The sequence below is a fragment of the Triplophysa rosa genome, unplaced genomic scaffold (assembly GCF_024868665.1).
Source record: "Triplophysa rosa unplaced genomic scaffold, Trosa_1v2 scaffold404_ERROPOS59031+, whole genome shotgun sequence".
NCBI lineage: Eukaryota > Metazoa > Chordata > Actinopteri > Cypriniformes > Nemacheilidae > Triplophysa > Triplophysa rosa.
In genome coordinates, this window is record NW_026634403.1 from 29,304 (window position 1) to 51,851 (window position 22,548).

The window sequence follows — 22,548 nt, forward strand, 5'->3', positions numbered from 1 at the left end:
TACGTGTGTATGAGTGCCAGGGCCAGAGTTTTCACTTTGGGAATCATGTGGTGCGACCAATAATTGTATTAAATTAAAAATAAAATATATCTATACAGTATATTCTGATGATCACAGAGAAAGATATTTGCAAGAATGCTTGTAAACAAACAGTTCTTGGCCACCATTGACTACCATACTGGGAAAAATGACAATGGTAGTCAAAAGATACCCAGAACAGTCCTAATTCTTAAAAATATATTTTTGTGTGTGTTTAAGTATTTTTTTCTTCTATGGTAGTCAATGGTGCCCAAGAACTGTTTGGTTACAAGCATTCTTCCAAATATCTTTCTCTGTGTCAGAACAAAGAAATTGGCCAGCTCGGGCCTGATGAGTACCATGAAAAAATCTGTTCACTAGCTTGGTCCCTTACTAACGCATTGTTAAGGTGATGTTTTCATCACACAACACCAGCATTTGCTTGACATAATATTTCTACACAATATCAAATTCTCTTCCTGTCACTTCTTGGGTTTCTAACACGGTGTTAATGAAGACAGCAATTAAAATATCTGACGCCTCATACAACAGTTACGAACTGAGTTACAATTGTGTTGGATGAGCGAGTGGTGTGTTCACGGCACACTGGCCAATCAGAATTCGCACAGATTTAATAATAAATGACAAACTAGGGATGGGCGATATGGCCCTAAAACTCTATCACGATAATTCCTGGTATTTCTTGCGATAACGATAAAAATGACGATATATCCATAACGTCATCCACCGCTGTTTTTTGCGTCAAGTTATAGTAGCTGCATGTAGTCTAGACCCTCAGAAAAACAAATAATCAAAAAGTAAAACTTACCCCAAATCAAACAGCTCCTAAAATATACCTACAGTATTTTTGTAAATATAAAATGTAATAGTGAGATTCGACTTCAAAAGGTTGTAGTAAAGAAAAGTTAAATGAGCTAAAGCTCAATAAACACAATGTCATACCTAAAAACTGTATATATTCTATTGTTGGGTGGAAACGATCGATCGCATCATGCTGTCAATCACTCTTGACTGTGTGAACCTTCTCTTCTCACAGCAACATACACTGAATCTGTCTATGACTCGCGCTACAGAAAGAGAACAGAAAAATGCGGATAAAAGAAATCTAATTAAATAATCCATGCTTTTATACGCTCATAAACGTATTTAAAATAACGTAATACAAACTCGCATTTGTACTGTATGTGAACAGGCAGCAGTGCTGTGCGCGCCGTGTCGCTATGAAAGCACACGTGGGCGCGAGCTGCGCACGGGACGCTCCGTTCATCCTGTATACTGTATAACAGGCAAGAAATCATACTAAACTATTTGCGCACGCGCGCATAACATCTAACGAATGTTTAAATAAATACTTTTAGCCAAACTAAATGTTGTGGTGTAACGCATTATGACTATCAACGAATACTTAACAAACGAATTAAATAAAACGAAAGTGAAACTAAACATTAACTCGGATGCATCTACAGTGCCAACCTAAACGAGATGTAGAGCTTTTAGTGCAAACTCTTTCTCAGCTTCACGTCCGCCTTCCGCTATACCCGTTTTCACTTCACATATGAGCTGTGAATGGGTCTCACAAAGAAATACGTCATCAACTAGAATTTATCGTTTATATCGCGGGAAGACTAATTCCTATGGTGTGGGGAATTTCTACCGTTATAATATCGCCCATCCCTATGACAAGCAATAGATTAATTTTAAGAACCTCTTCAAGATCAAGAAGTAACAGCAGCATTAAAGGGATACAATAGTTCACCCAAAAATGTAAATTCTGTCATGAATTACTCACCCTCAAGTTGTTCCAAATCTGTATAAATGCCTTTGTTTGGTTGAAGAATGTTAGCAACTCATTTCTGGGGCACCATTGACTACCATAGTAGGAAAAAAAAAGTATAATCATTTTTTGTTCTGTTGAACACAAAATTAGACATTTTGAAGAATTTAAGAAAACAAATAGTTCATGGGGCACCTTTGACTACCATTTTAATTTTCCCCACTATGGTAGTCAATGGTGCCCTAGAAATCTCAGTTGCTAACATTTCTTTTGTGTCTAACAGAACAAATAAATTTACACATGGCTTTAACTTGTGGTTGTCATGACATAAATTTCATTTTTTTGTGAACCTTCCCTTTAAGGCTTGTTTTTTATAAGCACCTAAACATTATGAGCATTGCTTACAATCAAGCTTGTTAAAATAATTGTGATTTCCTAATTATTTTTTATATTTGATTTTTATAGTAAATGGTTATCTCATTGTGATCACTAAATTTGGCATAATAGAAAACGTAATCCATTCATTTCCTTGCAGGTGGGATGAGCTGGCAGGCTCAACCTGATCTGCGTAATCCATTGCAACCTTCCTGGGGTGAAACCACGCCTGACTAATAACTGCCATTTCATTGTCAAACTCAGTTCAAGTATTTATCTATGTTGCACAATTTTACATTGCTTCAGCTTTAGTACTTGTGGTTTGGCAAAATATACAAAATGTAAACCAATGCTGTCCCACTAGTAAGTGGCTTTAGAAAAAAGCATCTGGTAAGTGAATAAATAAAACTACATTATGTATTGGCTAACCTTTTTATTTATTTATTTTATTGTTTTGTGTCTTTATTTCCATGTGCCAGACTGGATGAAGTTCAGGTCTGATTGTTCTATCTCAGTCCAGCCCTGTTCACACCCATCAATGTGGAAATCAAAGCAGATACTGGCACAATATAAAATATGTAGGAATTCAGAATCACGTTCTCCTTCCGTCCGTTAAAGATCTGCCAAGCCAGTTCTTGTTCACAAATGAACCAAAAACATATGTTTTAAGTTCTGTTTAATATTATTACATTTTGTTTTAAAAATGCTTTCCTGTGCCATAATGAATGAGTAAAGTGGTTCATAAATTTATATATATATATATATATAGTACAACTTTAGTCTATATATATATATATATAGGTTGCTGGATTAAACATTGAAAACTTTTTTTTGAACGAAATCAATTATGGAAACATGTGATGACACCAGTGCGACTATGGGAAACTAGTTTACCTCCACTGAGCAATTACAGAAGTATGCTTTTATGACATGTTTTCATTATGTCTTAATTATAGATAATGTCAGTAATTATCTCAAAACAAAGTACAGCAACTCAAACATCTAAATAAAAAATACGAGGGAAATTAAATGTTTATTAACCTAAAGTTCAAAATGTCTTTCTTTTGTGAGATCAGTCATTAGTGGACTTAACATGACTTAAAGTCACCATGAAATGGAAGTTGCGATTGACTTATTTTCCATAACGTGACGTACATCCCAGTGAAAAGGCTTATGAAATTAGAAAAATGTAGGGCGGGGCTTTATTTTGCCTTTCCCTTTATGATTGGTTTGTTGTAAATTGGGCCTGGAGGGGAGGGCTAAAAATGCCTGGCCATTGGACAGTCAGTATAGTCCTACCTCTTTTTTGTTGCTTACTTCATGTGATGAAGAGTTGTTGAGAGGGGGAGAGGAGCTTAATGTTTTTGATTAAAGATTACAAGTGCAAATGAATAAAAAAAGTAATGGTGTGCATGGATAAATCATTTATAATAATCAATGCAACACTGTGTAAAACACTGTTTGATTTCATTGTGACTTTAAACATAGCACTGTCCATTTATCTTGGGTGAACACTCATTATTTAAGGTAAATCATTGTATTTATCATTTTCAAATAAAATAAACATTCCTAACAAATTCATATTCATTTACAATTTCGGTTTTAAGATGTCTGCCCTAAACATGTGAGTAGTTGCATGTTTTTGTTCCTTTAGAGGCATTCTATAATGACTGGAAATAAGTATTTTGTAAGACATGTTAAAAAATGAATATGTTGCACACAAACACCACTAGCTAGTTAAGTAATGTGTCAGCTTAGTAAGGAAGTCCATATTGATGTCAGATGGCGAATCTTTCAGCTCCAGATGCAATTTTTCTTAAATAAAGAACTGCCTGGACACATACAAGAGGTGAAAAAAACACTTGCAAACACACTGCAATAAGTGAGAAACTCCGGAACTATTTTAAAAAATGTGGGGAAACAGATGACATAGAAAATGATGTGATGACAAACTTAAGAAAATTAATCGCACTTAAAAAATATTTTACGATATGCAGATTAACCAAAACATTCACAGTTAAATTGCATTTATTAATAATTGCTTAGAAAATAAAATCAAAGTGCTTCAAATGCCAAATTAGGAAATGAATGCTAAATGAATCCTTAACTTAATGTGATGAACTGACAACGCAGCACTTTTTCTATGAATAAAAATAAGTTGTTTACCTCCGTCTGTCTGTCACTCTCCAGCTCTCTCCAAATTCCTTCACATTCCTTGCCTGTTCCCCGTTCGGCTTTATCATGTCATTTTTGCTCACGGCGTCAAAATTTCCACAGAGACCTCCGATCTTCATTTTATATGTGTGGGAAAGAGTGATCTCTGCAGAGAAGACAGGCAAAATTTTAAAGATCCTCCTTTTTTGTGTGGTCCACTAATTCCACTTGTTTCGCTTAGGAGTTCTTATACACTATTAGTAATTTGCACGACTGTAATTAACAAACAATAAGCATGATTGGATCAACTGTAAAATAAAAATGTCATTTTTCATTACCTGCTTCGTGTTTGCCATCAAACTCCACAAAGAGGCCAAAGTCAGTCTTCAGAAAGACTCGAGAAGAGCGCTCCCAAATCTTGATTCCTCCAGAGGGGGAGATAGGAGCTCGAACGCTCAAACCATCTACCTGTGAGTGAGAAAGACTATGAAAATGAAAACCAGGGAATCTGGAGTATACTCTATAAATGCTACAAGTGTACTCACTGTTATTTTACGGCCCTTTTTAAATTCCACTGTGTGGTTATAGACTCTGATTCTGATAGCACGCAGACGACCATCATCATCATCCTCCTCACTGCTGTCTTCCTCACTGCTCTTGTCTTTGACTTTTTTGTTGATGGTGACCACATAAACATCCGAGATTTTACTGGGGAGGCCGGTGGTTTTGACCAGGATGTAGGAATCCTTGCCTTTAAACTTGTGCGTCATCTTGTCAAAAGTTCTGTACTCTGGGTCATCGTCGATTGTACATTTGCTGAACTCTGGTTAAGGGAATAATGTAGTGTGAGTACACCAGTTGACCTACATGAATAAAAATGATGCGTTCTAATAATATTTAGTGTCATCTCCAACTAGATTTGCAGATCTGATGTAACAATTATTATCATTAACAATTTGCCTGCATTTTGTTTATTTCTGTTCATTTTATTTATAGTGCTTCTTAATAATAAATTGTATTAAATCTCAGTAGAAAAATTCATACCAGCTTTCTGGCACATGTGCTGCCCCTGTTCAGTCACATGACATATCTCATTTCCATCACATTCATAATCTTCACATTCTATCTCCCCATCATCCTCACACTCACATCTCTGTGAGCAATGGCTGCCATACCAGACCTCACCGAACTGGACACAACAAAAACAACACGATGTGTTACTTGTGTCTGAAAAAGACAAGAGCAAAGTTTTGTGTTTTGTGTCTCCGTTACTCACGCTATGGATATTGCCGTGACTGTCTTTGCAACCGCACTCGCTGATGGGCACGCACGTGCGCTGTTTAAGCACAAAGCCGTCATCGCACATACACCCCTGAACGCACGGCTCTTCTGTGTTACAGTTCGGCGGGCCGTGCAGGTGTGAACATGTGGGCTGGCAGGCAGGGATGCAGTCGGTGTAATAACTGTTTATGGGGCAAGAGGGTTCTGTGGGCAAAGAAATAACTCTTAACAAAAATATAATTTCATGGCAACAGCCATGAATCACCACAGAATGTGTATTACTCAGTGATTGTGGGTGGGGAGCTTACTTGATGCTGTAGTTTGAATAGGTCCAGCTGTAGTTTGGACAGATTCATTTGTGGTGTGAACAGGTCTGGTCGTAGTTTGAATGGATTCAGCTGTGGTTTGGATGGGTCGGGTAGTAGTTTGAATGGGATCAGCTGTGGTTTGGACGGGTCTGGTCGTAGTTTGAACGGGTTCAGCTGTGGTTTGGATGGGTCTGGCTGTAGTTTGCACCGTTGGTGGCAACGGGACGGGAGGTGTTGGTTTCACCTGGTTTACTAAATCTGAAAAAGATTTACAGCTTTTAATACAATGTCAAGAACGCTAATAAGTAAACAAGTGGAAAGAGTTAGAAGCTTAAATGTTTTAATACATACCATCACAGGTTCCTCGGTGCAGAGAGACATCATCAATGGCAACATCTGACAGGGCCGTGCTTCCTCTACGCCCCTCAAAGATCACCTGACAGACCAATCACATGTATCGATTTTACTCTCCCTCCTAAATGTCACTGCTCAACACATTCCTATTTACACCACACAGTATCGATTTCAGTAACACATTGTGTCCTACAAAGCATTCTGAACGGGAAACATATATATAAAAAAACTCAAGCATGCTTCTCTTACTATACTACACAGATCAATGCGTGGTTTAGTAAATGGGTCATTTATGGGTGAAGTTTCTCTTTTACTGACATGAAACTTAACAGTCGGCCTCAGGTCCACCAGCGCATGATGCCACATGTCTCCATGGTTTTCTCTCCTCCTCCACACCTCCTGGGCCAAATTACCCTCAAGCTGGTAGACGCTCAGTCCCATGGTGCTGCTGGCACCGTTCATGTGGTACCAAAACTGAAGACACTGGGGTTGAACGTCAGTGCATTCTGCACTGAGGAGGCGTGCCGTGTCACCGTGAGTGGCACTATCTCCCTCGATGTATATGTAGTAACCACCTAAAAATGCAGACCATGGAAAATTACACTTTTGAGTAGAGAAATAGTCAGAAAATGCAATGCATTTTTATTTATAGATTTTGCCACTTTAATGTTATTAAGTTATGTACAAATGGAAGGCGGTGACATTCTAAAGGTTCTTTTCTAAAGGTTCATTGTCTCTATTGTCAGATTTATAGCCTGTAATTATCTTAGAATAATACAAGAATAATGATCTTGTCTTTAAATTTAATTACATTGATTATACTGGCTTTTACTATGAAAACAACTCAAATTATTTTTGGAATGAAATCATGACGCACTTCCTGTGGTGTGGTCAGAGGAAGGACCGGTCTTTAAGGTGGGGGTGGGGCCTATGTGTCTTGTCCAATCAAAAACGTCAGTCAGCAACTGAGTCCAACTGCAGATATCACTTTCAAAATCACAGTTCAGGCCACAAACTGTCAAAACAAAACGCAACCCTATAATTACCATTTCCAAGAAGTTAACCACACTCTGCTCAACCTGATGACAACTGTGAGAGCTCAGTCACAAAGTGATGTATTTTTAAAAATCCTACAAATCTTTCCTTAAGGAAAGCTTAATCTTACCTGGATGGGGGATGACTGAATTTGAACTAGTCCGAGGGGGTGCCAGAGTGGTCGTGTCAATGTCATCTATAGGAATATCTGCCAATGTTTTAAAATAATGCTTACTAGTCTAGATGAACTAGTCACTGATTTTACCACAATAAAAGGTGCATACAGTTCAGCCTGGACTAGATTTAGATCTACACATACCTTCACATCCACCATACCTTATGACCACGTCATCTATGGCCACATCTGAGCGAGGATCTGAACCCCTAATGCCCTCCACGATTATCTGAAACAAGCATAGTATATGAGTATTAGCAAGGGTTGTACTATATCCGTCACATCAGATAGAATGAAAATATTAACCTATAGCACTTTCATCCGTAAAACCAGTACCTTGCATTATTGCACCCAAATTCAGTTCAGATAATTTTATATCAGTCATATAAAATGTTTTTAAGTACAGTGTCTAACCTGGAAAGCTGCTTGTGGTTTGATTTCAACCTTGGCTTGGAACCAGCGGGTGCCCTGGTTATTGACATTGGACCATAGTTTGACAGCGCGGTTGTTTTCAAACAGGTAAAGGTTGAGTGCCATAGCATTCGCTGGACCATACATGTGATACCAGAAACTCACACACTGCTTTTCAAAAGTGTAGCAGACAGGAGTCATCATACGGGCCGAGTCACCATGTACCATACTGTCCCCCTCAATATACATGTAGAAGCCGTCTATTTAAGAGAACAGAAAATTCAGAATACCAATAATACAAAGTACTACTAATTCGGAGTTGTTCATGTTCTGATGAGCAGTCCAGCTTTTATAAGGATCTTCTGCTCAATCCAGCTTACTTCCTGTGGTGTGGTCACCAGTCGGCCCGGTGAGTTCTGATGGCGTAGACCCCGACCATCTAGTCCAATCAAAACTGTCCTGGATGAGTTGTTCCCACCCACAATCATCCTGGTCAAAGTTGCAGCTCCACTTGCAGCCTGTGTGATGACAATCAATGATGGAAAATAAATTATAATATCATATCACAACAAAAAATAAATAAACAAAAAGACCAAAAACAAATCAAACACGGCTTACTTTCAGGCAGCGATGTTGGTTTGGGTGCATTTGTTGACGGTAGTAAAGGACCCAAATCTGTACAGAAGCATAACCATTGGACAACTATTAAGGCATTTTACAATAAGACAATTACCATTTATTAACTGCACCACATTTTAAACGCAAAGGTGATTCACAAAATGCAATGTTGATCATACTTGGCATAACAAATAAACATGTATTGAATATTAAAATGTATAGAATGCTGTATAGAACATAAAATTCATAAACCAATTTTAGATTAATAAACGGACTAAAATATTAGCTAATAAAGAAAGACTTATTTACATATAATGTAAGATGTAATGTAATAAATGTAATACTGTCCAGCAATTATGCCAGATTTGATTAATACCTGTTTGACATTATTCCATTACTTTTTTTTTTAAATAAGCACTAACCACAGAAAGTGTGATTTCTCCAGTCTGTTGGAAACACCTCAGCCACCTCACAGGCAGACACATAGTCCTCAAAAGAGGTGCAGAGTTGAGATTTATCCCCCTGGTAAGTGCAATAATCAGTAATGCAGCTGGTGACGTAGATCTGAGGTGGAACAAACCAGTGGCATTCTGTGAAAACATCTCCAAACAATGCACTGCACTCGGTGTATGCAGCATTCTCCAGGTCTAAGTCACACACAGGGGGGTCTGGAGAGCCATTACTGCACCTGAAGAAATTGAAATAAAGTTTTCTATGTGTATAATGATCATATGCTGTCAAGCCGCCAGCAATAGCATTCTATTAAACAGAGGTCTATGAGATATTACTAAAGTATGTATTTAAACCATACTAGTTATATGTAATAATATTATATTAAATACAGTGGTGGACAGTAACGAAGTAAATTTACCTGAGTACTGTACTTAAGTACACTTTTTGAGTATCTGTACTTTACTTGAGTATTATTTTTTCTGAGTACTTGTACTTTAACTTCACTACATTTGAAAGACAAATATCATACTTTTTACTCCACTACATTTATAAAAAGGTCCGTAGAAAATGGTTTCTATGCAGCGGGGTTTCCTGTGTGCGCAATTTATCTGGCTTGCGATCTGCAGGACCTTTTACTGTTGCCAAGTATTTCAGTTTTTTCTAGCTCGCGTTTTCCGGCAAGCTTTTAATGGCCATTTGGCAGATTTTTTTTACCAAATCTGGCAACTCTGGGATCTTCCCCGCTAAACTAATGTAAACTAGGCGCTGCTACACCATTGATAGCGCTCTAAAAAGGCAAATAGAACAATAAAAGACAAAAAGGCACATGTTAAAGTGTGGTGTAATCATCTGTGGGTTACGATCAGTCAAAGATCGTAGAAACATTGTCATGAAAATGATCGGCATAACGGCTAAACGGTAAATAAGCATCACATACACCTTGAGCTACCTGCGTGTTAACTTCTGATCTGCTGCTTTATCATTTAAAGCGATTTGGAAATGAATGATGTTTTTACTGAAGTAACTATAGTTGAAGTATTCCTGTTGAAATAAAAACAATAGAACCCTGCCCAAAATCAACATAAAATGTAATGGATTTAATGGTTATAATGGGAATTGTACTATGGATACTTGTTGTCTACTTGTATGTGATGGATTCTATTGGTGGGATGGTAAATCCTATTGGAATAAAACCCAAAACACACTACAAAGAGGAATTTAATTTAAAAATCTCATTCTAATTAAAAAATTCTTGTTTTTTTTCAGCAGGATGGTATTTGCAGTAAAACCACAGTATCCACAAATTTACCATTTCTATATATAGGAACCATACTCCAATTAATAATCTTTAGTAAAACCACAGCAACTAAAAATACCATAGTTTCATTATACTAGCTTAGTTTATGTTTGTAGTTAAATTATGGTAATACAAATGGTAATAAATCCAACAAACACATGGCTTCTACACTTTACTATTTACAAGAACCTTACTACTTACTGGTAAATTGCTGCTAAAATGGTAAAGGGTATACAAAATAAAAGAACACTGCTCATAAATACATATAGGCCTAGGGGGCTAATGAGGATAATTAGGCTAAATGATCATACAGGATTATATCTAAACTAAACATATATGTGCTAAACATATAAAGCTCTTAAAGGAGTTGCTCACTGCAAAATTTGCCCCCATTGACTTTCCATAGTAGGAATAAAAACACTATGGAAAGTCAATGGGGGCAATTTTGAAGTGAACTACTCCTTTAATACACTGATACTGTGAGCTACTCGGTGTATTCAGTAGGGTGCTTCAGAGGCAAAGGTATACGACAATAAAACAATGCACAACTGACATAAAGGAAATTTACTTTTAATACTTGAGTACTTTTAAAAGCACGTACTTCTGTACTTTTACTAAGTAAGAATCTGTCTTTACAACTTTTACTTGTAGTGGAGTAATATTTGACCAGTAGTATCTGTACTTTCACTCAAGTAAGGAAGTTGTGTACTTCGTCCACTCATTAAATAAAAATGTGTTGACGAAAGTAGAAACCTAAAACCAAAAATTAAACCAATACATCTTAACATTTTTCTAAGGGATTCTTCATCTTTTAAATTATCAGTTGTTAATAGCTTGAAAAATCACAATTTATTTGTCAACACACGTCGCCTTAAACAAATGTTTTAGGATTGAATACGTTTGTTCGACTTCAGCGACCATGCGCTGCGCAGACATCGAACGGCATGTCAAACTAGCGAAAACAATTCACATTGAAGTATCAATTCTCGCGATACTTTGATGTCATACGCCGGTCGGTCGCCGCGGTTAGTCAAATAACGTTCAAATCTTTTCATCTCTAGCGGATCAGTAAATTCTTACGGCCAATCGTTGTCGTCTGTATTCCAGCTGCTGGCGAACTCGTGCGGATGCGCTAGATTGTTGCCGTCGGGAGTTAAAAAGTCGTCGAACTGACTTCCGGAGTAAGTACCGCACAGGCCGCATAACAACCCTCTGTAGCGCTCATCCACCTGCACAAACAGCCTAGAATTTCCATCAAACAGCATACGCACACCGAAGTCTGTATCGACTTGAGCGTAGGGTCCCGACTGAGACAAATGAACGGAACCAAAGTCCGCAGGGAGATTCACCGGAGCACCGTTAACCTAATGGGGAAAAAAACAAATACAGCTCGTTAGCACAAAACACTTAGCTATATCAGCAGTTTTTCATTTTTTTTCAAATAAAAGATCCATCTCATAACATGGGTGTTGGTGAAGTGACTAGTCACAGGATATTTAAAAAGTAGATTGTTGAAATGCAAATAACTATGGAAGCCCGATTCCGCCAGGTGATAAAAAAAATCAGGCTCTAAAAAGTCATTCAAAATTATGAGATAAAAAGTCATAATTATGAGATAAAAAGTCAAAATTATGATATAAAAAGTCAAAATTATGAGATGAAAAGTCATAATTATGAGATAAAAAGTCAAAATTATGAGATAAAAAGTCAAAATTATGATATAAAAAGTCATAATTATGAGATAAAAAGTCAAAATTATGAGATAAAAAGTCAAAATTATGAGATGAAAAGTCATAATTATGAGATAAAAAGCCAAAATTGAGATAAAAAGTCAAAATTATGAGATAAAAAGTCACAATTATGACGTGCAGCTAGGACACCGCACGCTGGTGACATCCGCTGGTTAGAATGGTGTAAATGCAACTCAGTGGTTTTACAAACCAATTGCGATTGGTTATATATATATATATATATTAGTAATTTGTTTTCCGTTTTCAGTATTTTTTTAAGCTTCCAGTGCAGACATCCAAATGCATCAGCAGACACATAATAATAAAACAGAGTACAAAATATATAAAAATATAAATAAAATACAACTGTAAATAGACAGTTGTACAGAAGTAATATACTGTATGTAAAATAGATTGGAAATTTGCGAATATTCAAATTTATTAAAAGCAATATGTCCAGAATGCTCTAGTACTCCTTCTGAAGCACCGGCCAGAGGGCAACAGTTCAAAGATGTTGTGTCCAGGGTGTATCAAGTCTGTAATGATTGCACTTTACAAGAGTGGGAACGAAAGCACCAATGATCTTTTCAGCAATCTGGACTATCCGTTCTTGTCCACTTGTGATCAACTGTGTAGCCGAGGCAAACCTGACAGGGATTAAAGCACACAGAAAAACCTTTGTTGGGCCCTATGTGGGTCTCCCACTACAGGTCCTTTGAGATGGTGGAGCCCAGGAACCTGAAGGACTCCACAGCCAAACCATTACAAAATATTGTGTGTTTTGGGCCACATTCAATGTACAATGTATATGGAATCCTTTCAACAAAAGATCTATGAGCTACTGAAAAGTATTTCACTGGTTCCTATCTACCAGATAACATGCCTGCTGAAGCCAACAAACTACCAGTAAAAACCCAAAGAGGTTTCTATTGTGAAACATGCAGTAGTAGTAATATCATAGATTTGTGAAGCCATCTCTTAAATGCATAATTTTTGATGTATGCTTTTGGAGGGCAAAAAATACACTGCTGTTTAAAAGTTCTAAAACACTTGAATGTTTGACTGAAATGTTTCTCATGGTCTTAAAATCTTTTAATCTGAAGATGTATGTTTAAATGTTTGAAATGACTTTAGTAGACAAAAATATAATCGTGGCAACATATTAATTTATTTAATTAGACGACAAAAATTGAGGACCAAATAAAAAAAGCAGCCAAGAAATGAATAGATGAAATTTCTGCCAATACTATTGAAAAATCTTCCTACAAGGTGAAATTTCAAGAAGCTGCTCGATCATGCCAAGAGTACAATTTTGGAAAGGGTGGCTACTTTGAATATGCTACATATATTCTTTAGTCCTGCATATAGTTTTGATTTATTCTGGATGCTTTTAAACATAATTCCTAGATAAAGTTATGATGAGTACTATAATTCTAAAATGTGGCCTGTCAATTCTTGTTTCTGTTTGATGAGGCTTCTAAAATGGGACTTCGGATCAGTTCAAAACAAATGAATCAGGTTGCTTGTTTCAGCCTAATTAAATAAAATAAAAAATGTACAGTTATTTATATTTACACCGTATTAAGCAACGGATGTCGCAAGCGTGCAGTGTCTTGCCTGCACTGCGCATGTTAAATCATAATTTAAATTTTTTATGTCATAATTACGATTTTCAATCTCATAATTTCCTTTTTCCAATCTCATAATTATGACTTTTTATCTCATAATTATGACTTTTTATCTCATAATTTCGATTTTTGTATCTCATAATTTTGACTTTTTATCTCATAATTATGACTTTTTATCTCATAATTTTGACTTTTTATCTCATAATTATGACTTGTTATCTCATAATTATGACTTTTTATCTCATAATTTCGATTTTGTATCTCATAATTATGACTTTTTAGAGTCTGATTTTTTTATCACATGGCAGAAACAGGCTTCCATAAATAACAGTGCTGTTGCTTTATTTGTGTAACAAGCACCTCACGACTCACGTTCTTATGTAAGCGTGTAATGTGTTAAAAGGCATTAACGAATAATACACTCTAAAAAATGCTAGGTTGTTTTTTTAAGTTTAGGTTGTTTGAGCCTGTTGGGTCATTTTGTTGGGTTATTTTCTCAGTGTTGGGTAGTTTTTTGTGTAACCCAATCGTTGGGTTACCAGTTGGGTCCAATACGCCCTTTTCACATGACGTCACGCATCTTCAGTTCTGCCGCAAAGCATTGTATCATTACTTCCGCTAGCACTCCAGTTCATAAAGTGGCGGTAATGCACCTATAAGCTGATTTGCCAACCGCCAGTAAAACTCAAGAAGAAGAAGAAGTTACTTCCGCTAGCGCCTCAGAATGGAGTTTACCAAGTGGCTTGCACATCTGCCACAAATACGTCTAGATGATGTACAACGTCTTGCAGACAAATTTTCGCTAACGACAAGATCAAAGCTAGAGAAAGGATACAAATTCTTCGTTGAACAATACCTATTTGATTATGAAGGTAAGTGTTTTGTTTTCTTTTTGTGTTAGCGAAGGTGCTAGGATAAGTACTTGAATACATGTTCTGTCAGTTTTTTTTATCACTGTTGTTAAAATTCCAGCGCGACGGCAAAACGGAAGTTCTTCTTCTTCTTGTTCTTCTTGTTTGTTGCAAGACGGATGTTATGATACACTGCTTTGCAAAAAGGCGGAAGTTAAGTGACGTCATTGTGAAAAGGGCGTATTGAGTGACAGTTCAGAGAGTAAACTTTTCTCTGTCAAAAACAGCATGCCTTTTAAAGTTATACCCATTTAGCAAAAAACAATAGTCGAGATTCACTAGGGGGATTTTAGTTGGGGCCATATTTTATATTATTAAACTATAGAAGTAGAAAAACTCACTATAGACCACTGTACAAAATTTATTTTAATATTTATTTATCTTACATAGATAATTAAAGGTTAAAGATATTTGTTAAAGATTTTAAATGGGTTATGAATATTGTTTTGGTTGTACTTTGTTCAAACATTTGTGTAGTATTAAAGAACTGAAACAGGAAGTTTTTTCGGGACCAGTGTTGAACCAGTGTCGTTTACAACATCCGAATAGGTGTATATCTATATATGAAATTTGCATGGAATTTGAAGCCTATAACGTGGATTAAAAATGGACATTCTGTACATTTTGAAGTTGCACTCTTGTCTCCCCTTAAAAATCCATTCACCCCACTTTCTTTCTATTTCCAGCCCCAGAAATACCTAAATCTCAGAATTATCGGATAATACAATACCGTATGTGTATGTTTGCCAAAGACCTTATCAGAATAAGTCACAATCAAGATTGTTTTCAAATGTTATCACCAAATGATAGAGCTGAAGGTTCCAGGCGAAAACCTTTCCCATCACATTCCAGTAAATGACTAACATTCCATTCACTGTAAACAGATTATGGGCCGTAAATTTGAGATGGCCCACATTTTGCTCTACTAGCTGGCCACGCATGACCTGAGCAGAGCAACACGCTCCGCCAGTAACTGACTGACTGTAAAAGTCTACTAAAGTTTCAGTACATATTCTATATTCTTAGTGCGCAACTGTAAGTTTTTCAACATAATGAACTTTTTAAACTCTCATTCCTCTCTATATTCCATTTAAGTACATTTTCTCAGTCATGTTGGCATGTAGGGCATTTGTAAAGATATGGGCGGGTGATGGTTTGATTCCATGTCAGAGTGACCCAGGAACTAGAGAGGGAGGGTAACAATTCAAACACTAAACACCAGATGAATGAAGCCTGGCTGTTAGAGCACTTTAAGTGTTGTGAACAAAACAAATCACTCACATAAACCAGCTTGTTCTTTCTGATGGTGAGGTGGAATTCTTCCATGTCAAGAGCTACAGAGTTAAGAGAAGAGCTTGTAGGATTCTCTCTCCCTTCATTTCTTGCGGTTATAGTGAACTGGGTGTCAGCTGGACCACATGTTTTTACTATTGTGTAGTTGCAGGTGCCCCAGAATGAGTAGGCCTTGCCATCGAAGGTGATGTAATGGGGGTCACCGTAGACACAGCAGGTCACAGGACTAGAAGGAAAGCAGCCCTCGATCCCGTCTTGAACCATACATACTTCACCGGCCAGACAGGACACAGGGGAACAGTGGATTTTCCCGTGGCCCTGACACTCGCACAGTGTGTCACAGTCACCCTCCATGAATGTCTCTCTGATCTAGAGTGGACAGAAGAAAACAGTAAGAAATCCTTCATATGTAAAATAATGTATATAATAATAGTACGTACATTTTATTAATAAAGCACATTTAAATTTATCTTAAGTGCTATGCAAAAACCTAATACAATAACACAAAACAATCCATACAATTATTTAAGATTATTATTCAAAGTAATTTTAAAATATTTTTATTCTAAATATGACAACTCACCACATAATGCTGTTCGTTTACCCAGCATCCACAGTCCTCTTCCAGCACGCATGTTCCTCCGCTGAGCAGGAAGCCGTCATCACACTCACAGCGTTCTTCGCATATCCCACAAGTCCCTGCAGCATCCAGGCTAGAGCAGATCTCTTGGCAGCCGCTGACACAGGCATTGTAATGACTGTGAGGGCCACACACCAAAGCTACAACGGAAAGCAGGTGAATCATTAGATATCAGTTACATGGTGGGTTTGTAGGTGAAGGCGTAGGACAGGGGCCGGGAACCTTTTTTCTAGTTTTCTAGTTCTAACCAAAGAGCCATTTTTCTAGTTTTGGTTAATTCATTTTTGCAAAAGAGCCATTGCAGAAACTACTATTAGTATTATATTTAAATCAATGACTAATAACTTCTGCTAAATGAATAAATGTAAATGTAACTTCATGTCCACAGACCACAGTCTCACTTGTGGTCCCTGTGTGGATCAATTGTTCTTTTGCTTCGATAAGATAACATGTCCACAGACAACTCAAAAACAGTGAAACAAACGAAACAGTGCATACATCTGGGGCTCCAAAAAATGATTTCCATTACTTAATTAATATAAATTATAAACAACTTACAGGTTTATATTAGGCCTCCATTCAATTAAACGTCATTATATTATCTGACATATAACAGTTTTAAAAAGTGCACATTCGTACTGATACTCACAAAATACTGCATATATGTCTTCTGACTTTGCATTAGGTATGTTCAACTTCTTGAAATGCTGCAGACCGATTGAATGTCTGACATAAAGGGTATCGCGAGAACATTTTCGGCTGCGGGCCAGATTCTATTACCATAGAAACCTTGTTAGCCATTGATTAGTGTCGTGACGCACTTGCGCATAGCACTGTATGCCTGTATTGGCCCGGACAACCTAAAATATTCATATATTATGATGTTTTTAACAATCAAATGATAGTGAAGGGCAGTGTTGGGCAAGTACTCTGAAAAAGTAATTAATTACTAGTTACTAATTACATATTCAATAGCGTAATTAAATTACTGTACAAATTACTCTCTCCAAAAAGTATTTAATGACTTCTTACTAATTACTTTCTATATCCTTATTCAACCTTGATTAGTTAAGTGATTCAAGGATAGACATGAAACGACTCTTAATTCATTCACATAAATAATATAAAACTTTACAAAGTAGTATTATTAACTGACCAAAGTATCACAAATGTGAGAATTATACATTAAAGCACAGATTTTAAAGTTAGACTTTGAATTTTGATGTCAATTCCACTATTGCACACACATATATTACACAAAGTATGTAGTTTAATTACATCAGAAGTAACTGTAATTAAATTACAGAAAAAATAAGAGTAATCCCTTACTTTACTTTTTAAAGGGAAAAGTAATTAAACTACAGTAACTAATAACTTAGTAACTAGTTACACCCAACACTGGTGAAGGGTAACACCTGGCGAGCCACATGATTTTTGAAAAGAGCCACAGGTTCCCGACCACTGGTGTAGGAGATACTTAATAAGTAACTAAGTGGAATGGCTGTGTGGGTTGTTTGGTGGAGACATTACTGCTAATTTGAGAGATTTGAGTTGATCTGAGACATGTCGAAATACTGACAATACTTAAATCGAATTTCTGTGTTGCCACTGAGTGTTTCATAGTTTTTAGTGAAGATGAGATATTGAAGGTCCAGTGTTTAGCGGCATCTAGGTTGTGAATTATAACCAACATTTCACTCCACTCCACCGAAGAACAATGGCGGCTGACACAGACAAATATGTCGTCACGTTTTCGCTTCTTTGCTGAAGGCGATAACGTATTTACGAAACGCGTTCTGTAGAGCAGTTTGACTGTTTAGGGCTACTGTAGAAACAACATGGATAATTCCCTGCAAGGGGACCCGCGGTGTATGTAGATAGAAATAGCACCTCATTAAGTAAAGTCTTCATACCACTCTGAAGACATAGTTATGTATATTATATTGCATTTTTGTCAAAAAATGCCACACAGAACCTTTAATGCTCCAAAGAAATGTTCAGACAACATTTGAGATGAATCAACAACAATAATAAGAGTACAATATTTTTTTTAAGATAAATCTCTCTTATGCTATTTTACATTATATATATATACCGTATAAATACTAATATTATAAAATATATTACTAGCAGTCTGTAAAGGCTGTCAAACGATTAGTCACGACTCGCGATTAATCACATCCAGAATAAAAGTTTGTGTTTACATAATACTGTATATGTCTGTGTACATTTATCATATTATTTTGTATTTATAAGCACAAAAACATACATGTACAGTATATGTATTTAGGAAATGTTTAGATGTATTTATTTACTGTATATTTACAAATAATGTAAGTTATATATAAACATTTATACATTTTTATATTTTATATATTTCTTAAATAATGCACGTACTGTATATGTATGTGTTTATAAATACATAATAAATATGCACAGTACACAGACATGTAATATGTAAACACCAACTTTTATTCTGGATTCGATTAAACGCGATTAATCGGTTGACAGCCCCTCAGTTTGTTTTCTAAATTCACAGTTTTTTGTGGGTAGGGTTTATTTGTCAACTACCCAAGTCAAAGATGATTAAAATAAGACCCATTTTTAGAATAAATAATTGAAAATTAACATACGACAGAACGTCGAGTTCCTCCAGGCAGGAACCGTTATCCCAGCTTTATTGCATGTTTCACTGAAGGTCTGTAATGTGTGGCAAAGGACTTCGGGATCTCCGTGAGCGGTACACATTTGAAGCTTGCAGTTTTGGAGGAAGTTCTCTCCACCGAGAACCAAAGAACACTTGGAGAATGGCCCCTGTCTGGATGTGAGCACGCCGCAGTAAAGATCACTGGAATACTCCAGCTCTTCTGTCTCTGTACACACTATAGGTAGGATAGGCTCCTCACAGATGGCATCATGAGACTCCCAGCTCTTTCCTGTTTCAAGGGCGTATCCTAGCGGTAGCCCTTCCGGCACATTGAAGTCGTCCGTCATCAGCTGGTTAAAGTTTCCGCAGATGCCACAGACTTTGTTAGAGTAATGGTTTGGCAGGACCACCTGAACCGCACCAGATCTCATGTATGACACGGTCATGTTGAAGTCTGTGTGAAGGACCACAGCATTTTCCTCTGTGTCAATAACAACTGTGTTTTCTTTCAGGTGTAACGGGACATTTCTCCAAATGCCATTGACCTTTTTCAGATAACAATGGAAAGACATTTAGCAGTTATTATTGAAAATAGATTTACACATTTTACGTTTTACAAGGAAGTGAAATCTGTTGGATGTTAAACATTTACCATGACTCTTCTCCTCTCTTTTCGTAGCATGGCCACTCTCAGACCATGCGTGTTGACGTTCACCTGATGAACAGAGGAAATGGACGAGTCTCCTTTCTTTTCGTTCCTCACCTCCACAGAAAACTCCGGAAGCAACCCAGACATGTCACAGACCCTTGACAAGACGTACATGCAAGGGTTGTCAAGGAGGAAGTTGACTCCATCGAAAGAAGTATAATGTGAATCAGAGGAAACATGGCAGGTGCCAAATGTGAAGTCGTCGTTGGACCAAGGCATGTGAGAACAGGTGAGTTGTTCGTCATTGCAGGTGCAACGAGTGGTTTCGCTTGTCCAAAATTTTGCCCCTGGTTGGCACTGGGCCCCTGTGGGTAGGATAGAGCGTATTTATGAATCAGTTTGTTACATACCACTAATATACATGCATGTGCTCGGTTTTGTGACATTACAGTAACCTGACAGTGTTAATCACGTTAATGACGTGACGTTATTACACCAGAGAAAGCTCATAGTTTGAGCCATTCTTGATCGACACATTGATAGAGTTATCAGGGTTTGGTTGTACACTCACTGTCTCAGCATTTAGTCTGATGAGTTGGTTTTCTTGATATACAACTTGAGCAACATAAAAATGTGACATAATGAGAAGGGCAGGTCACGTACCACATTGTCCCTTCCGTATTCCAACTCTGTCAAAGGCAGTTTCATCGTCTAATCGCAGACCTTGTGACAGCTCGAAAATAACCTGCCGGGGATCAGAGAGTAATTCCTGGCTGTTTGTTTTCCATTTATTGCTCAAGACATGATTGCTACTTTAAATAACTGTTTTATAAATGCTTTTTGTTTTACCAAAAACTTAAAGGGCTGCTTAACGTGAAAAAGAAAATGGTTTTGTTCACCCTTGTCATAAAAAAACAGGAAGAAAAATTGGTAACACTTTACAATAAGATGTTATTAGTTAACATTGTTAAATGCATTGGCTAGCATGAGCTAACAATGAACAATTTCGTTTTTCAGCATTTTAATGTTAGTTCATGTTAACACAGTTATTCATGTTAGTTCATGGTGCAATAACTAATGTTAACAGTGACAACATTTGATTTTGATAATATATTAATGAATGCTGAAATTAACATAAATGAATGTAAGTAAATGCTGTAGAAGAATTGTTCATTGTTCTAATGCTAATGCTCACACCTTTTTTGAGTTTCAAAGTCATATTTGTTTAATGTTTCACATGAGGGTGTGTAAATAACTGCATAGTTTTCTTTTTGAGTGAGCTTTTGTTTTAAAAGCAAGCATGATAAAAATGCACCTAGTGCTTTGTTAATATGGCAATAGTTTGACATACAGCTGCTAGAATCTGCATTGTTGAATTATGTATAAAAATGAAAATACTGTAGTATTAAACATTAGAACATGATCTGTAGTTGCTGTACCTGTACACTGTTGTTGTCGGGGTGACTCATGAGAGGGATGTAGACTTCTCTCCAGTCTCCATTCCTAGCCGTCTCTGAGCTCCAAAGCAACTTCTGCAGAGTATCCTCTGCTAGAAAAACTTTTAGTTCAGAGCTCCTATGACTGGGTTTATGGTACCAGAACTCCAGACAGGAGTCTTCTGAGATGTGCAGAAACCCGCTTTTTAAACGAAAAGCATCAATGTCTTGAGGGTTTTCATCTGCAGCACACAAAGGGATATACAGTATACGGCAAGTGATTTTCTAAAGAGGAGACAAGTGCTTGTAATGGTGCTCATGAGTCCACACTGTAAATGTTTAACACTTCTCAAAGGTTATAATTGTGTTCTTTTGTACTAACAAATCTTTTCTTTCGATTTTAATACATATCAAGTAGTCTAGAATAAAAGCGTCTAGATTTGGTAGCGATATAGCTTAGTGGAAGTATTTTGCCATTCAAAAGTTTAGAGTCCTTTGACTGAGAGGTTTTGATCTTAAATCTTGAGCTTAACCCATTTGATCTGAAGGCATAATTATGTCTGAATTATGTCTATTTTGACATTAGTTATGTGGAGAAAATATAATTGTGCCCACATATTTTCTTGCATTACAAAATATTTTGTGACCTCAATAATAATAATAAAGACCATAATAATAAAGATAAAGCAGCCAATAATATTTCATAGTTATTAGAAAGTGTGAAATAAGTATACTAAGTGAATAAATAATAAATGAGGAAATGAGTCAATTTTTTTCATGCTCATCGACTGACTCCTGAATGCACATTGTGATAAACAGTTGTCAAATTTAATGAGTACTTAATCTCTGATCTTGACTTTGTTTACATCACTTTGAAATCTTGGTGTGGCATCACATGATTAATACAAACTAATTGTGAGCTGTGGAACTAGGATAAGTCAAACAACTGCATTTCAAAAAGAAGTTTAAGGAAACTGTTAAACCAATTAACTGCTGTTATTTGTTGCCCCAGGTGAATGAATTGGTATGACTTTATACTGTAAACAATTTGACAAACGAATAGCGCAAAGCAACAACTATCTCAGCACCAGTTTTGTCTTAGCAGTACAATTACCTGTTTCTGTGCCGAGTCCCCCCGAGGTCCAATCACAGAATGTTGCCAAATCGCTGCCAAAATCACATTTTGTGAAGTAATCTACAGCACAAGGGGAAAAAATTATTAAAAGACATTATGAAAACAAAAGTGGAGTGAGAAAAACAATCTAATAGAAACCACCATTCTGTATTGTTTGTTATAACGGATGTTTCTGTCCTTAGTCACCGTTGCGAGAAATTGGTCA

General features: G+C 36.7%; 1 protein-coding gene across 1 annotated transcript; it reads right to left on the bottom strand.

The window, feature by feature from the left end:
* Positions 1-3,034: 3,034 nt before the first annotated feature.
* On the bottom strand, positions 3,035-22,329 carry LOC130550701 (zonadhesin-like). Its single transcript, XM_057328196.1, has 24 exons — positions 22,323-22,329; positions 21,212-21,450; positions 20,436-20,517; positions 19,776-20,137; positions 19,110-19,668; positions 16,420-16,616; positions 15,825-16,205; positions 11,355-11,638; positions 8,947-9,212; positions 8,525-8,581; positions 8,287-8,424; positions 7,910-8,166; positions 7,640-7,724; positions 7,451-7,528; positions 7,163-7,300; positions 6,604-6,860; positions 6,283-6,367; positions 5,932-6,189; positions 5,619-5,827; positions 5,387-5,531; positions 4,888-5,165; positions 4,681-4,810; positions 4,355-4,508; positions 3,035-4,020 (listed from the first exon to the last, which is right to left on the bottom strand). Exons 2-24 carry the CDS (start codon positions 21,239-21,241, stop codon positions 4,005-4,007), a joined length of 4,446 nt encoding a protein of 1,481 aa, XP_057184179.1. The 5' UTR covers positions 21,242-21,450; positions 22,323-22,329; the 3' UTR covers positions 3,035-4,004.
* Between the last annotated feature and the right edge of the window lie 219 nt (positions 22,330-22,548).

What these genes read in the sequence shown, in the direction of transcription:
- LOC130550701 (XM_057328196.1), bottom strand. Translation starts at nt 21,241, where the DNA reads ATGAGTCACCCCGACAACAACAGTGTACAG. An exon ending in AACCACAAGCAGCTTTCCAG is followed by an intron (nt 7,725 to 7,909) that starts GTTAGACACTGT and finishes TGCTTGTTTCAG; the next exon opens with ATAATCGTGGAGGGCATTAG. An exon ending in AAAAGGGCCGTAAAATAACA is followed by an intron (nt 4,811 to 4,887) that starts GTGAGTACACTT and finishes TCTCACTCACAG; the next exon opens with GTAGATGGTTTGAGCGTTCG.